This window comes from Physeter macrocephalus, chromosome 2 (assembly GCF_002837175.3).
Source record: "Physeter macrocephalus isolate SW-GA chromosome 2, ASM283717v5, whole genome shotgun sequence".
Lineage (NCBI taxonomy): Eukaryota > Metazoa > Chordata > Mammalia > Artiodactyla > Physeteridae > Physeter > Physeter macrocephalus.
In genome coordinates, this window is record NC_041215.1 from 111,031,110 (window position 1) to 111,047,370 (window position 16,261).

A 16,261-nucleotide genomic window follows, 5' to 3' on the forward strand; every position below is an offset into this window, starting at 1 on the left:
ATCATCCTTGCTTCCCTGATATTTGAGGTGACCTTTTCCTCCTGGTATCCTTTTAATAAAGAAGAATATTCCCTGTGGTCTTTTTTTGGTCTCTTATGTGATTAAAGGGTTTGTAAAGTTCACACTTTTTGCAATTACATGTCATTTTCTTCTTAATTTTTTAAACTCTTCCCCCCAAAGTTGTTGCTATGTCTTTTAACTATTTGGAGGAACAAATATTTCACATCTTCCACTTTTGTGACATACCTATTTATACCTGAGCTCCTTGGTTTTTGCTCAAATTTCTTTTCAATTTATCCAACTTTGAGGGAAGATATTCTTTTTTTCTTAGGTATATTGAGCTTTTCTGATGTGTAAACTTCTCTACACATTATCCTCTCTTTCCCAGAGTAGCTTTCCAAACAGAAGCCTATTATAATAGAGAAAAGTAGAGGTCGTCAGATGAGCTCTTCCTAAACCTGTCCTCTATCAGAAATGTCTCAATTCTGACAGACCCAGAATAGAGGTCTGTCACCCAGGTCCTCTCTCCTTGCTTTTCTCTCAGTCCAAAGCTAACCTATGCCTGCCCTGGAATGCATCCAGTTCTGCCTTCTTGGGGACCTCGCTCTGTCAATTGTACCGTCTCCTCTAACCTCAAACTCCTTTTTTCTCTATCAGCTCTCACCCTTTAACATATAAATATACTCACATTTTTTTTCCACCTTAAAAAAAAAAGCATTCTTAACTGTACATCTCCTTCTAATGACTACCACATCGCTCTTCTCAACCAAATGTTTGGGAAGAGAATCCTTGTCTCCATTTTCTCACCTATTCACTTCTCTCTCTTTTTTTTTTTAGAGGGGATCACATAAAGTTCTTTATTACAGACCTACAAAAAATGAGGGAATTATGTATATTACTCTCACTTGTTTGGGTTTCTTTTTTCCTTTCCTTTCTTTTTTTTTTTTTTTTTTACAAAACAGCAGCAGGAAAGAAAAATGCAGGAGGCAGATGAGCCAGGCACTGGGGTTCAGATCAGAAGGGAGCAGGGAGACCAAGTTGATACTGCAGGCTGGCCCCAGGACTCTGTCCCAGCATCCTGGGAGCACAGCGACAAGCCCTAGAGGGAGCAGAGAGTGGGTGGGGAGACGGCTGTCCCAGCTCAGCGGCGGCACCGCTCCTTGGGCGGCCACCCTGGTGGTCAGCCAGGTTGGGAGCACTTGAGGCTCCTGTGTTTGGAGGCCTGGTCTCCAAAGCACGGACCCACAGGGGCCAGGCAGAGGGAGGAGGTGGAAAGGGCCGGCACGGAAGGGCTGTGAGTTCTATCTGGGTCCCCTGGGACCACGGGGCCCAGGTGGGCGGGGGCAGTCAGGACGCTTCCCTTCTTGTCAGACAATCAGCTTCTTCAGGAAGGCCTCCAGCTGGTCCTCATCCTTGATGCCCACAAACTTGTCCACCACATCCCCATTCTTGATGTCCGGCACGGTGGGCACAGCTGACACCTCATACTCTACGGCGAGGTCTGTGTGGTCATCAATATCCGGCTTGGCCATCACCACCTTTCCATGCTGCTTGGCCATCACCTTCTCTAACCTTGGTCCCAGGATCTTGCAGGGACCACACCGCTGTGCCTGGAAATCCACAACCACTGGCGTCTCACTGTCGACAACTCAGTCTTGAAAGTCTGGTCCATCCTGGATGTTAAAGGTCGTTGTACAGACTCTGGTGGTGTATATGGACTGGGCTTGGCTGGGTGTGACTGTCAGGTTATTAGGACTGCGCTGTGGGGTCTGCAGGGTCCTGGAGGCAAGGGGCGCCCACTGACTCTGAGAGGGCTTCCTGCAGATTATGGAGGCCAGGAACCTCGTCAGGAGAAGTCGCTGAGCCATCTCCCCACAGCGAGAGCAGAGGGGTGCACAGCGCGGCCCTCCCCACCGGTCAAGGGCACTTCTGTTCCCTATTCATTTCTTTACTCACTGCCTGCCATCCAGCTTGCACACATCTCCAGTCACCCAGTTGCCACAGCCAATGGTATTTGTAGCTTTCCTGCCCCGCGGACAACACTGGCTAATTACGAATGGAGCATCTACTGGCCAGGTACTGTGCTAGGTGCTCTGCTCCAGAAATGAGAAGCAGATGGGATCCCTACCCTCATGGGACTCACGTGATCAGTCATTCCTGATTAATACTGAGGTCCCGGGCTTCCCTGGTGGCGCATTGGTTGAGAGTCCGCCTGCCGATGCAGCGGACGCGGGTTCGTGCCCCTGTCCGGGAAGATCCCACATGCCGCGGAGCGGCTGGGCCCGTGAGCCATGGCCGCTGAGCCTGCGCGTCCGGATCCTGTGTTCCGCCATGGGAGAGGCTACAACAGTGAGAGGCCCGCGTACCACAAAAAAAAAAAAAAAACCTCAGGCCCCTTAACTACCACTGCTCCCTTGGCAGGTTTACTTAAATGCCACTTAAATCTCCCTATTTTCGAAGACTCCTTCTTTCCTTCCCTTCCTTCTCTTCCTTCCTTCTTGCTTTCCTTCTTCCCCTCCTTCCTTCCTTTCGTTCCTTCCTTTCTTCCTTTCCTTATTATACATGTCTTCTCAAGGCAATCACTTCTATACCTACAGCTTCAATTACTTTGTGTATACTCTAATGACAACACAATTTTAAATGTTGTTTTCATTTACCAGTTTCATTTTACATAGGATGCCTCATTTTCTAAAACCACAGATTCCAAGTTGCTCCATGAAAAATGTGATATTCTTAGCTGTCAACATTAGGGAATTTCCCCAATCACATTTTTTAATTGATTTAATGTGTTATTTTTGAAAACATAAGTTGGGATATCACAAAATGGACTTAGCCTGCAGAGGTTTACTTTCAACCAGAGAGCTCCATTTTCATGCTCCACTTAACAGAACCCAAAATGATCTTCCTTCCCAAACCTCTTCCTTTTCCTGCACTATCTAAGAAAAAGTAACCACACTCTATGTAGTTCCCTAAGCCAGAACCCTAGCAGCCATTTTTGCTTCTCTTTTCACCTTCTCGCTCCATATCTAGCCACTTAAGCACTTCTATTCTACCTCCCAAATGACCTCAGATCCTTTCCCTCCACTCCAATCTCTGCCACTGCCTTTAGTTTGAACCCTCACTCCTCTCTTAGATGAATATAAAGTCTCTTAATGGGTCTTGTTGCTTCCATCAGTCCTACTTATTGTCAAGAGTGACCTCACTACAAACCACCTGATAGTGACTCCTTAACTTCACAACATTCAATGGCTCTCATGTTTCTGGGGAAAAAATCAAGCTCTTTACCCCATCATCTACTTGGGGTTAAGAGATCTAGGTTTGAATTTCAGGTTTAAGTACTTTGAAGCAGTGTGACCTCAGACAATTGGGCTTTCTAAGCCTTTGTTTTCTCACCGTGCCTGAGGTCATTGAGGGCAGGACTATTTCCCACAGACGGTGCCTGGCATGTAGGAGGGAATAATCAATGTTGAATGAAGGGAAAGTATTTTAAAATCCACATCAAAAAATTGTTCCTCCTTAAAAAAAGAAAATCCTGATACACTATGCCACTTCCAACCAAATTTGACTTCTACCTTTATTTTCTGATAATCACAATAAGGTGCCTTTGGGGATCCACACCATCAGGGATCAAATCCTGGCCACACCCCTGATCAATCGTGTGCCCTTGGGAACGTTACTTAGTTTCTGTAAAATCTGTAAAATGAAGGTTTCTGAGGATTTTGTTCCCGAGGGTTAAATGAGTACCTCACTTGGAACGGGGTCGGGCGCATAGTGTTTGCCAAACGTTAACTATCGTTATCATCTTCATCAAATCAAGACAGTGGTACTCCACTCTGTGACTCTCAAGTTTGTATGAGAAAATCGTCCTTTATGCGTTGTTGTTGGCTAAAGTAGGGAAACCTGGAAACTCCTGCCGTGGAAGAGAGAAACAGGCGAGAAAAGCGAGTTGCTGAATTCCAGCGTCTCAGAGGTGGGAGGGAGGAGTTCGGTACCTAATTTACCGATGAGGAAGTGGAGGGATGACGTGTCCTCGAGTCTCATTCAAGACACAGCCACAGCTCTTTATTGAGAGTAGGACCAGGGCCCCGGTGGTTGCTATGGTTAAACTGCAGGCGGAAACTAACACTCTTTGGAAGGCAAGACAGGAGGAGCATTCAGTTACAAAAAACGGTCAAAAATTGGGGTGTAACTAAGTTCGTTGAGCAATACATCAAATGAGTCAATTGTCGACCCGGTGAAACCGAGTTGCTAACTGAACTGGCATTTTACGAACAGGGGCTTTCTACAGAGCCCACTGACTCAGGACGGCTTCGATTAACAAACTCCCAGGGCGCTTCCCGCAGGATCGGAAAGCTCGGAGCGCGAGAGATGAATGGAAACCGGAGGCCGGGGCGCGCCGCTCGGGGGGCGGAGCAGCCGCGGGCGGGGGCGTGGCATTGTGAGTCACATGCCTGCGCGCCGAGGAGGGCGCGTGGAGGGAACTCTGGTCGTGATTGGTCCGTCGTAACCAGGTGACCGAAGGACACGTTCCGGTAGGCAAGGGCTGGCCAGGCTAGCTACTTTCAGTCGGGAGGCGGCGGCGGAAGGAGGAGGAGCTCAGGCTGCGCTCTCTCCCGGCAGTGGCTGCGCGTCTCAGCGCTTGTCTGGTCCCCACCCCTTTTAAATAAGCCGGTCTGGGTCTGGTCGCCGCCCTCACAGACTAGTTGGCTCCGGGGAGGCGGCGGCTGTGGGGGTGCGGCCGGGGCCGGAGCCCTGCCCGGGGCCCGGCGGCTGGGCGGACGGGCGAGCGGCGGGCGAGGTCGCGCCTGTATGCGTGGCGCAGCCCCGGCATAGCCCGGGGCTGCCAGTGCCCGCCGCGCCATTGTTGGGGGAGGGGGCGGCTGCTGAGCGCGGCGGAGTCGGGGGGCGAGCGGAGGCGGCGGCGGCGGCGAGGAGTGGAGGCGCCCCATGGGGAACTCGCTGTCTTGTTGCGTGTCCCCCAGTGCCAGCCCCAAGTTGGGCCGGCGCACAGGGTCAGCGGAGCCGGACTACGAGTCTGAGGTCTACGAGGCGGCGGCCGGGGACGCTGTGGCAGTAGCTCCGGCGCCGGCTGCCGTGGAACCCGCCGAGTTGGATTTCGGAGGTGGCGAAGGCCACCACCTGCAGCACATCAGCGACCGGGAGATGCCCGAAGGTAAGAAGCAGCGGGCGCGCCTCGCTCCTCGCGGGGTTGGCGCTGTCTGCTCTCGGGCTTACCTCTGGCCTCCGCCGCCCCCAGAGTCCCCCGGGAGGGAGCCGCCGCCTCGGGCTCCTTCTTGCTCGGAGTTGGCTCTCCCAGGGCTGGGCACCGGGGACGAAGGCTGGCTCTGCCTGGCGTCCCCACCCCTTATTCTTTACCCGTCGCGTCCGGCCAGTCTCCTTTCCTCTTCCCTACCCGAATGCCCAATTCTTTCCCCCGTTCCCGTTTCCCAGCCCGGCCTGAGACCCTGCAACCCGCGGCCCTTCCTGCTCGTGGTTCTATTTAACATCTCGTGGGACTTAGCAAAGACTTTCTGATGTATTCTCTCTTTTCTTAATGAAAACTTATATACTCTTAACTTCGGCGTATCCATCCCGTCTCCCTATCCAGATGGTACCTAAGCGGAGGAACTAGGTAAGGGCCTGATGATAGACTTCCATTCGTTAAGGTAGTTGATACTCGAGACAATTAAGACAAACATTATAGGATTTGTCATTTAAATTCAAAATAGATCTGGACAGAGTCAATGTGGTGTTCCTAAGTAAAATTCTTTGGATTTTAATGTTTTCAGTCGCCCTGATAGAAGCTACTTTATCCCTTCTAACTGTAATTTGAACACGGTAGGAAAGAAAATGGTGGGAGGGGGCTTAAAATAACTGTGAACGGTGTGAAACGTTACTGCCACGGCTGCAGAGAATAGTTTTTTTTTTTTTTTCCTTTACCAAAGGAGACCCCATGGAGTTCTGATTACTTTAAAATTTCCACTTTGACACAAGTATGTCTTCAGCTGCACAGCCTTAATCGACTTCATTTACACGTTGCCTGTTCAAAGGGAGGGGCGACGTGGTTCCTGAGACTGCTGGACAAAAGTTTCAAAGGAGAAAAAACAAATTCAGATTGTAATTTGTAATATACAGGTTTGGGAGTTAACATGCCACATCCATCCTGCAGAAAAGTGTCTCCATGGCTCCCTCCCCCGCCCCCCGCCCCCCCCCACCAGTAGAATCCTATTCAACTTTAAGAATATTCAGGTAAAAGTTCTGAAGACTAAATGGCTGGGGGGTGGGTGTTGTCGGGGAGGAGAGGAGAGAGAGAAGAGAGGAAATGTTTGATTTTTGCCTCTAGAATTTCGGAAAGGGATGGCTCTAGGTTAAAAAAAAATTCTGGGTAGCATAGTGGCACTTTAATAAAGACTGTGTTCTTTGAAGTATAAAACATTGTATCATAAAGATGTTAAAGCCCCACTGGCCCATTTGTTTCATTTAAATGCCAGAGATTTCATTATTTCATAGACGAAGTGTCTTACAGCTCTTCTGTTTAAATTTTAGTTGGGTTTACTTAATTTCTTAAGTTAGAATAATTAAGCCTGTGGATTCACCCTTATGATGGACGTGGCTTTGTAAGTGTAAAGTACTCCCTTTTCAGAATAGTTAGATATTGTGAAAGAATGAACGAATTATGTGAATTAATTGTAGCTTTAAACACAAAGCATGTAAGTACTTGTGAAAACTGTTCTACTTGTTGCTATAAGGTAAGCCTCTAAATGATTTTAAAAAACAGTTAGTAGTTGGATAGTGTAGGATGAGAGACGAAAATTGGACCTTTATAGAATTCTTCTAAGATTTACAACGCATTTTCATGTGTATTTCACTTGGCCCTTCCATCTACAAATAAGGCCCGTGTATATTCTCCCTCTGTTGCCGATGAAGAAGCCAAGACTTAGAGATCTGAAATGACTGTGTAACACAGCTGCTGAACAAAAGAGACAGACTTGGGAGGTGGTAGATATGCCAAATTCAGTTCTTGGGATGCTTAAGAAACTGTTTAGAGTGCACCTTATATTTTATAATTTATCCATAAGTTAGGCCTATCTCAGCATACTCCAGTTTTGATTATTGCCATTCCAGTTTATTGTACACAACTCAGAAGCAACATTTACCTCTCCATTCTGTGTCTGTACATTCAGTGCAGTGGATATGAATAAAAGTAGAAGTCATGAAATAGCCTAAATTTATCAGTCAGGTAAACATGTTGATATATTTTAAACAGTTTGTTCTGGTGAAATCCAATTGAAGCCGAGAATGCCCTGGACAGAGGGACATAAGGGGAAGCTGGTAAGCGGGCAGGTAAGGTACTAAGCATTTAGCATACGACTATGTATGGTTAGGAAGGAGTGCTAAATCAGGAACTGGAAAAATAGAGTTCATGAGTACAGAATTTACCTTTTTATGTTTAACATGATGGTTAAAATTTCATTTCAATTTGTCTTTTGGGGGGGCATTCAATAAAGTGATAAGAGAAACCTCAATTTCATCATTTGCCTATTAATTAAGTTTCCATAGAAACAAGGTCAGAACACCAAATATAAAGTACAGGCACATTGGAAGTTTGCTCTTAATGTCTTTATTTCAGACCATTTTATATCGGTTTCCCTGGAAACTGAGAAATACCTACTCAGATATAAAACATTTTGGCTTTTCTACAGTGAAGAATTATTTGGTTACTTAGAGAAAATCGTACATAAATGATGCTCTGTCTTGTTCTTCAGAAACATTGGAGAAGAACATGATTTCTTCAAGCCATTTCAAAAAAGTAACTTCTAAGAACATAGTATAGATTTCAGATAGACTCAAAAGAATTTTTTTACTACTTTGTCTTTAACAGTATATCTAATATAACTGATGGTAGTGTCATAATAGAAAATAAGATGCTAAGGTCGTATTATCTGATTTTATTTTTTTTCATCAACTTTTCATACAGCCTTTGTGTTCTGACCTTAGGAACTTTGCTAATTTTCTGGTGAAAGGTGCTCTCTCAAGTGACCCCTACCTCCCATCCCCCTGAAGAGTGGGTAGGGAAGGAATTGGCAATATGATGTGGAAAAACCTCTGAGCAACAGATCTTTCCTCTTTCCAGTAGCTATTTTAAACACTTTTTTTTTTTTACTTTTTTTGTGACAGTATTAATAAACATTTGATGTAAAAGATTTAGAAAACACAGAAAAGTCCTTCACTCACACTCAGAATATCCAGAATTTTTATTAATATTTTGGTGTTGATTCTTCCTGAACCTTTTGTATGCATATAAACATAACACTGTGTTTATTTTACAAAGATGAGATTGTTCTTTATGTGCCACTTTGTAACTTTTTGTTATAAAGAAAAGTAATGACATGAAGCTTCTGAAACTGTGCTGACACCTAGAGAGTGCTCCAGGATGATGTATTTCCATGCAACTGCACATAGCTTTACAGCCTGCCTTTTACCAACTGTTTACTGTGCCATCGAATGGTTGGAGCATAATTCATTTACCCAGCCTTTATGGTTGAGCATCTTTTATAATCCCATTATAATGCTTTATTCAGGGGACACAGATAAAAACTGATGCATTGTATTGATACTTCCCTATAGCATTCTGATTGTACACTTTGTCTTACGACTTAATTAAATTCATAGGGTGAGTCATTTTGTAGTTATTTTAACATTAAATGTTCTTTTCCCAAATTAAAGTTACCATTGGTTTTTCACTGAACATTAGATTTCCTCTTTTAGGTTTTCATGGTTCTTGGTAACCTGTCTTGTGTCTTTGATTCTGAGTAACTAAACTCCTACTCTAAGAGATCTGAAATTAACTCTGGTCTTAGGTGACAGACACATCAAAAGACAGCATTAGAAGAAACCTTAGATGATGTGGGAAAATTAGGAGAAACTTAACTGGTTTGGGGTACACTGAAACATGATTATTAGGCACCATTCCAGAGGCAGGACAAACAGTGGTTAGACAAGACAAGCCCGTACCCTAGCTCGGGTCCGTCCTTTCTAGAGGTGCCTGGGGGCTGACAACACAAGAATAACGTCAGGTAGTGAGACACTGAGAAGAAAGAAAATGAAAGTATGGGCTGGGGAGGAGGACAGTTTTACAAGTGGTGGTTAAAGACAGCTTCTCTCCTTAAGCGACCCATGAGCAGTCCTGAGAGAGCCATGTGAGGATGTGGGAGAAGAGGCTTCTGTGCAGTTCCTAAGAAGGGAATATGCTTGATGCGTGCAAAGGACAGAAAGATGGGTGGCTGCAGCTGAGTGAATGAATGCCAGGAGGAATATAGGGGATTAAGACCTTGTATGCCTAGTGGGCCTTGACAAAAAAATATGAATTTTAGTCTAATTGTAATGGGAAACCATTGAAGGATTATATGCAGGGGAATGATGTTAATTCTTAGAAAAAGGGAAGTGGGGTAGAGAGGGTGGAGGGAGATCACACCAGCTACTGTGTGAGAATAGACTGTAAGGGTGGAAGGAAGCAGGGAGGGAGACCAGTTAGGAGGCTGGTGCAGTAGCTCAGGTGAGAGCCAACAGTGGCTTGAACAAGAAAGCGATATTAATAAGGGCCTAAAATAGGCTGTAGTATATAGATTGCTCTTGCATTTCATTTGATTCTCACCATGTTCTGAGTTAGGTAGTGTAGTAATTCTTCTCTTAGGTATAAGTTGAGTTGTCCAGGGTTTTAAAAATGAGTATTGATAGAGAGTAGGACTGTAAATTCCAAATGCATGGCATATAGGAACAGAATTTATTGATAACATTATGTGAGCTTCTTTGGAGTACTACCTTTTTTCGCACCCTTTTTTGTTGTTGTTGTTTTAGTGTATTAAAGTAATAAAACTTTAGAGTTAAAACAGTAACACTGCATAATGTGAAATGAAATGAAGGTTAACTTGCAACCCAGAAAGGTTCTTAAAAGTCCAAGAAACTGAGTAAAGTACTCTTTAGAAATATGTAAAGCCAGGTATACTTACCTGTATGTCACCTCTCAATCATGATCACTGTAAAACTGATTGAGTATTAAAATAAGGCAAAACTGAGAACCAAGGTGGAGGCAGGTACAGAAGCAGTTGGAAACCGGAGTTGGGAAGGTTGGAAGCCAGGATTGTCAGAAGCTAGGAAAGCAGGATCAAGGCTTGGGTGAGCAGTAGACGGGCAGGTGCAGGAGCCTGCTGTGTACCCTCTGGTGAGGCACCCCAGCTCAGGGCTGGCTGGCAGGAACTCCCTGACTGGGGTGGAAAGTGTGGGCTCAAAGAGATGGAATCATCAGTTTACGTGGTAATTGTAAGAATTGTAATGTTTGTATTATGAGCCATAAAACTAATACACTGTACAGTATAGGGATGCTAGGGCAGTTCAGTAAATGCAGTGGTTACCTTTAAGTAAACTGGTGCTCGGCAGTTGGCCCGGAAACTGCTGACATCTCCTGTTTATTTGGAATATATTGAAATCAATATGTTGATATTAATCTCTTTCTGCAATATGCTGCTTCTGTCAGATGCTTTCTTGGTCACTTCCCTCTCCCTCTAATATTTTAACAAGGAGAAATCATTTATCGACAGTTTGATAGCATAGTTTTAACACTTTTAGCCTTCAGTAATGCATTTCATTTGTTCTAAGTTGCCTATATTTTCACATTTTTAACAACTGCAATTGAGATGGATCTTAACACCTGGTAGAATCTTAGATTGGAGAAAAAACAGTATTCAGTGTCAGTGGTGTTTTACAGGTTTCCTCTGAGGAATGTTTACATTAAGACCCAAGTTTAATTTTTTTTAATCATACTTTTTCTACATCGACCTATCATGCTGTCAAATAAGTTGCAATTTAAATTGATAATACAGAAGTGATGGGTCTTAAAATACAATTTTAATCATAACCCCTAATCATGAGCTAAAGAATATTTCTCCTGGGTAAAACATTCTTAGAGGTTTCTAAAGAAATAACTTTAGGAAGAATCCATGTAATTTCCTGAATGCACAGTAATTTCCTGAAGTCTCTAAATCACTGTGTGTGCACGTGGTGTGGGGAGAGGGATGGTGGGCGGTAAAGCTTTGCTTAATAGTTGGCCGTCTTACCTTTGTGATGGTGAAGAGTGTGGTAGGTTTTACCATAATCTCCTTAGGCTCTTGGGAAGATAGTTAATGGAAAGTGCAGAAATATTGTGTGTATGTATGAGTTTACTGTCTAATGGCTCACATGTCCATTCTATAGTGATGTGGTATTTTTCATTAGCAAAAAGTGCAAGTTATACAGAATATTGTTAGTTATGTAGGCTATAAACAGAAGATGAATATTTTCTGAAAACCTCATGCAAACTGACAGCAGTAGGGCCCTGGTGTTTACAGTACATTCAAATGATAGGCCAACTCACCAAAGTGGAAATAACACTGATAACTGTGGGAAAATGGTCAAACTGTGTAATCAAAAGAAATAGAAATTAGATCTACAGTGAGGTTCCTCATTCATATCAGTAGGAATTTTTTTTTTTTCTAGTATCCAAAGCAAGGGTAGGAACTCAAAATGTCATGACTGGTAGCATTATACCCTAATGTGCCCCCCACCTTCTTTAGGAAGCAATTTAGCATTGTACATGGAGCCGTGAAAGCGATCTAACCTTTTGGCTTGGTCATCCCACTTCCGAAGATCTTTGCTAAGGAGATAAAACCATTATTTTAAAAAACTCTATACATGAAGATTTTCCTCATAATATTTTAAGAATAGAACTTTGTAAGCACCAATCCACAGCAATAGGGGATTGGCGAAGTCCAGTATAGGAATAACACTTGATGGGCCAGTGTGTATTCGTTAAACAATAAATATGCAAACAGTGGGGTGGAGAGCGCTTGTTAGTAACAAGAAGACATAAATTGTGCACTAATTAGAGCTTTTTTTAACGTATAAGAAAAGCAACTAAAAGTAATGGTTGTGAATCACTGTGTGTTAATGATTGTGAATGGTTGTGTTTAATTTTTAAACAGCATCGTTTTGGCTCATGCAGATTTTTGTTCATGATTTGTTAAAGGAATGAGCAAGTGACTTTTACCTTTCCCCACCTTTAGTGTGATCATCAGTACTGCTGATTAACCAGGTCTCCTTCAGTTGCAAGTTAAAAGAAAATCACAGAGTTAAGCACAACTTGACCCAGGAGTTAAATGACCTCCTCAGTTCTGCTCTCCTCTGTTGATGTCTCCTGAAAAGCCTTTCCCCTCATGATAGCAAGGGGAGTGTCCAGCAGCTCAAGACTAGCTAAGGATCCTAGAGTACAGTTCTGCCTTTCTCTTTTCTCGGGAAGTCCCAGGACAGCTGTGATTGATTGGCCAGTCCTGGGTCGTGTGCCTACCTTTGAACCCCCTAGGATAGAGTAGGGAGAGTGCCAGCTTTTTTCTGGTCATTGGGCTAAGTTTACTTTTTTTTTTGCATGTTGTCATTTCTTTTATCCCAGCCTTCTTGATTTTTGTATTTAGATCTGTAGTAGCACATCTTGGTTTGGCGGGTGTGCGCGCGCACGCGCGTGTGTGTGGTGTGTGTGTGTGTGTGTGTGTGTGTGTGTGTGTGTGTGTGTGTTAAAGCTTCTCTTTGATTCTGGCACTTACTTTTCCCGGACTTCCATTGAAAATTGTTAAGTTTTACCATGCCATAGACACTGATAAATAATACAGCTACTTTGCAAACATTTCTGCTTATTTTTTAGATTCAAATGTAGTCTGTTTACTTTCTTTTTGGTATAGGTAAGTAGTCATGAATCCTGTTGGAAGCCATAGGTTAGAGGCAGCTGTGAAAGTCTCTGCCTGTCATTTTGTGTACAGCTGAAATAATTTATTTTCCCATTGTCTAATTTTTCAAATATGTAGGAGAAAAAAACTTTAAAATAATTTTATGGGTCTTCTACATAAAAATGTTGAATAGAATATTTTCTCCAAAAGCAGCTGATAAACTTCAAATTCAGTGAAGGAATTTTCGTGAAGAACAAAGCAGTTGGTTTAGCTATGTAAATTACTAGTGCTGGCAGTAACATTAAAATGGATGGCTCAGATTCCTGTTAAAATGGGAAGTCCAAAATTACTGTTCGTGCAAAATTCTTTCTGGGCAGGAAAAGGGGATTCTAGGTAGATACATTTGTGAAATGCTGGGTGAGACAGAATTTACTACTAGACTAATTAGTTTTTAATATATCAATGTGTGTATTCTTTTGATTCTCTAAGAGGCAGAGATATATTTGTATTTCACTTTGACCATCATACCCCTCTTTCAAAAACAGATCAGTTATTATGTTTGGGAAATAATTGCCTTAACCATTGGGAAATAATTGCCTTAAGCATTACTCTTTATCTGAATCTTGGTCCAGTTTCTTAAAAGATTGGTTAAATGGTTTGAGATGGACTTTGCTGAGGAAGTGTCATAGGGCTTTTATGTTTGTTTGTTTGTTTTAAACAATAACCTTACTATCCTGTGTGGTAGCTTGTGCTTGTTTTGTATTTCTCCCTAAATAGAAGACACTATCCCACCTTGGTGCAAGGTGGACTACAGGCAGACCCACCTTTTTATGTAGGTATGGCCAGAATTTTTTTCAAGTAGCCCTATGATCTGCTCCAGAAAGTACTCTTATTGAAGCCTCAAATTAATCATGCAGCGTGGAATGAAGAAGTGAGAGTTTAGCTTTGGAAATAGAGGGCAAAGTTAAAAATCACTATCATGGAAGTGTTTCTATAGATTAGAACATTGAACTTTTATGTAGTCCTCTTAAATCTGCCGTGATGAATAGCCCCCAGATAAACCACAGCCAATTAAATGAGTTCATTTGTTGAATGGAGTTAGAATTAGACGTTTGATTGTCTGAAGAACATTTGCCAAAAGCAACTCACTTGGTTTTGGCATATTTGATATATTGAGCTGGTATCTGACAGTAGTTGGCTATAGCATAACTTGCTTCTTGAGACTGTTCCTGGAATGTGCTAGTAATATCAGCTTTAAAGGAGGGTGACTGAATTTTTAATTGATAAGGAGGAGGGGAGTCACATATATGATTCATCTAAAAATGGCATAGATTATTTAGGTGCAAGTTAAAGAAGTCTAAGACATAGCCATGGTTTTATTCCACATGTATGGAGACTTTCTACAATTTTGCCGTTTCCCAATAGAATTTTTATATTGTGCCTTTACTAAAATTGCCTTTTTGTCATTACTAAAAGCTCTTCTCAAGGCTATTAAAAGTGGTTTAAATCAATGTGTAGCTATCTTTAAAATCATGTATTTTTCTACTCAACTAAATCACCACACGTTTTTCTCTTCTTCCTATACAGACTTAGCTTTGGAATCAAACCCTTCTGACCACCCAAGGGCAAGCACAATTTTCCTGAGCAAATCTCAAACGGATGGTAAGACAATGTTTTTTTTTTTCCCCTGAGAAAAAGAGTGAAAACTGTTTTTGTTTTGTGTATTATAGGAAGTATTTAGAAAAACTCTTACAGTGGTTTAAATGTTTCACTTTTTCGTGTATTCACTTGTTTTATTTTAATATGTTGATGATACACTTTCCTTTAGTTGTCAGTGTTTTAGTGAGGAGAACACTTAGACTATCTGTTTATACATTTTGCCACCTCTTTATCAACATAGTCAACTGGCCACATGATTTAGATGTGGTCTATTTCTCCATGCTACTTTGTCCTTTTCTCCTTGCTCCAAAAAGCACATATGTTAAAGATGAATGATAGGGTTTAGGTCACAGTTAGGTTTTCATTTGATCAAATCAGAAAAATCAGTTGTTATATATGGGAATTGAACCTTGTGATTTTGGCCCTGTTTTACCCAGTGTTCAACCAGACGAGCCTATCTCACATCCAGAGTTATGCTACTCAGAACTTTTAAGCTATTCAAAACTTTCTCATCCTAATGTAGTGCTGTGCCAGGGTAATAAGAGCAACATGCCTTATGGGGTTTCCCAGAAGATTATCCTCAGCATGTGAAACTCATATAAATTTCCTGTGTCCTCCTTGTTTTAAGATGAGAATCAGAACTGTAGAATTTTTTGCACTCCTGCTTGCCTGCTTGTCTTCCTTAATGTTATGTTAAATCCTAGTTTATTTGCTAAAAAGCCATACGTGACCAAGTTTTTCAGTTGATTACGGGAGCAGGAATACAAGAAGTGAACATTCCATAATATTTAAAGTGATGCAACACAATTAAAAACGGAGGTTTGTTTTTTTGTTGTTGTTTTGTTTTTTGTTTTTTTCCATTAGATCACTGGTTTTTATAAAAGGATATAATTCAGGAACAGCCAGATGAAAGAGATGCATAGGGCCAGGCATGGGGACAGGGCACAGAGCTTTGATGCCCTCTGCAAGGGTACTACATGTTCACCAACCTGGAAGCGCCCAGGGTTTCTGACTTGCATTTTTCTAGTGTGTGTCCTTGAGCCACTCATTTCTGGTTAGGATTGCTCTATTTCTCAGTTCTTCCAGAGCCATGAGCTGCTCACATGTAAAGGGGCTCTGGAGACAGTAAAAGAAAAGCTGTCCCATGCCTGTCTCTCTCTTCAGCCTTAAGGGATCCGTGCCTGTGATGCCCGTCTGGAGTTAAAGGAGGCAATGTGAGCAAGAGTGTGGCCTAAGACCCTCTTCAAGCTTTTATTCTTCTGGCCTTTGTTGGAGCAAAACAGTTTTGTATGCTGTAGATATGTTCATGTAGGTCAGCACACTCATTTTAAAATTTACGTTTAACATAGGTAACTTTCCAGTTGTGTATTTTTTCAGTAAGGTATTTCAGTAGGTTACCATTAAGTGGTTCAGGATGCTTCCAGAGATACTGGTGCGTTTAGAGATGAGTGCCTGGCCAGAAACTGGTTCTTAGAGTTGACATCTGTAGATTGTGGTAATTAAGCTGTGTGTAAATGAAGAATTAGAAAATAGTACTGGCTAGTAGTTCAGCTATGCAGCTGGTAAATTTTTTTTATTAGCTAAGTTTCTCACCTGGCCTAATTTGCTTTGTCCTTTTCTTTTGTAGATGGGGAGTCTTTCATTTGTACCTAATACAGAATATCTGTTAGATCAAAAAAGTAAAACTAGGGCTTCCCTGGTGGCACAGTGGTTGCGCGTCCGCCTGCCGATGCAGGGGAACCGGGTTCGCGCCCCGGTATGGGAAGATCCCACATGCCGCGGAGCGGCTGGGCCCGTGAGCCATGGCCGCTGAGCCTGCGCGTCCGGAGCCTGTGCTCCGCAACGGGAGA

At 42.8% G+C, this 16,261-nt stretch overlaps 1 protein-coding gene and 1 pseudogene across 3 annotated transcripts in view; one reads left to right on the top strand and one right to left on the bottom strand.

Moving 5' to 3' along the window:
• Nucleotides 1–1,323: 1,323 nt before the first annotated feature.
• On the bottom strand, nucleotides 1,324–1,868 carry LOC102985340 (thioredoxin, mitochondrial-like; annotated as a pseudogene).
• Nucleotides 1,869–4,852: 2,984 nt separating this feature from the next.
• The window catches only part of CCNYL1 (cyclin Y like 1), a 36,665-nt gene continuing 25,256 nt past the window's right edge, over nucleotides 4,853–16,261 (top strand). The window contains exons 1-2 of one of the 3 annotated variants that reach the window (XM_007110646.4): nucleotides 4,853–5,173; nucleotides 14,340–14,414. In XM_007110646.4, coding sequence (XP_007110708.1) covers nucleotides 4,948–5,173; nucleotides 14,340–14,414 — 301 coding nt within the window. In that variant the 5' untranslated portion in view covers nucleotides 4,853–4,947. The remainder of the gene's footprint in view (nucleotides 5,174–14,339; nucleotides 14,415–16,261) is intronic. The other 2 variants (XM_007110645.4, XM_007110647.4) reach the window with 2 other exon arrangements.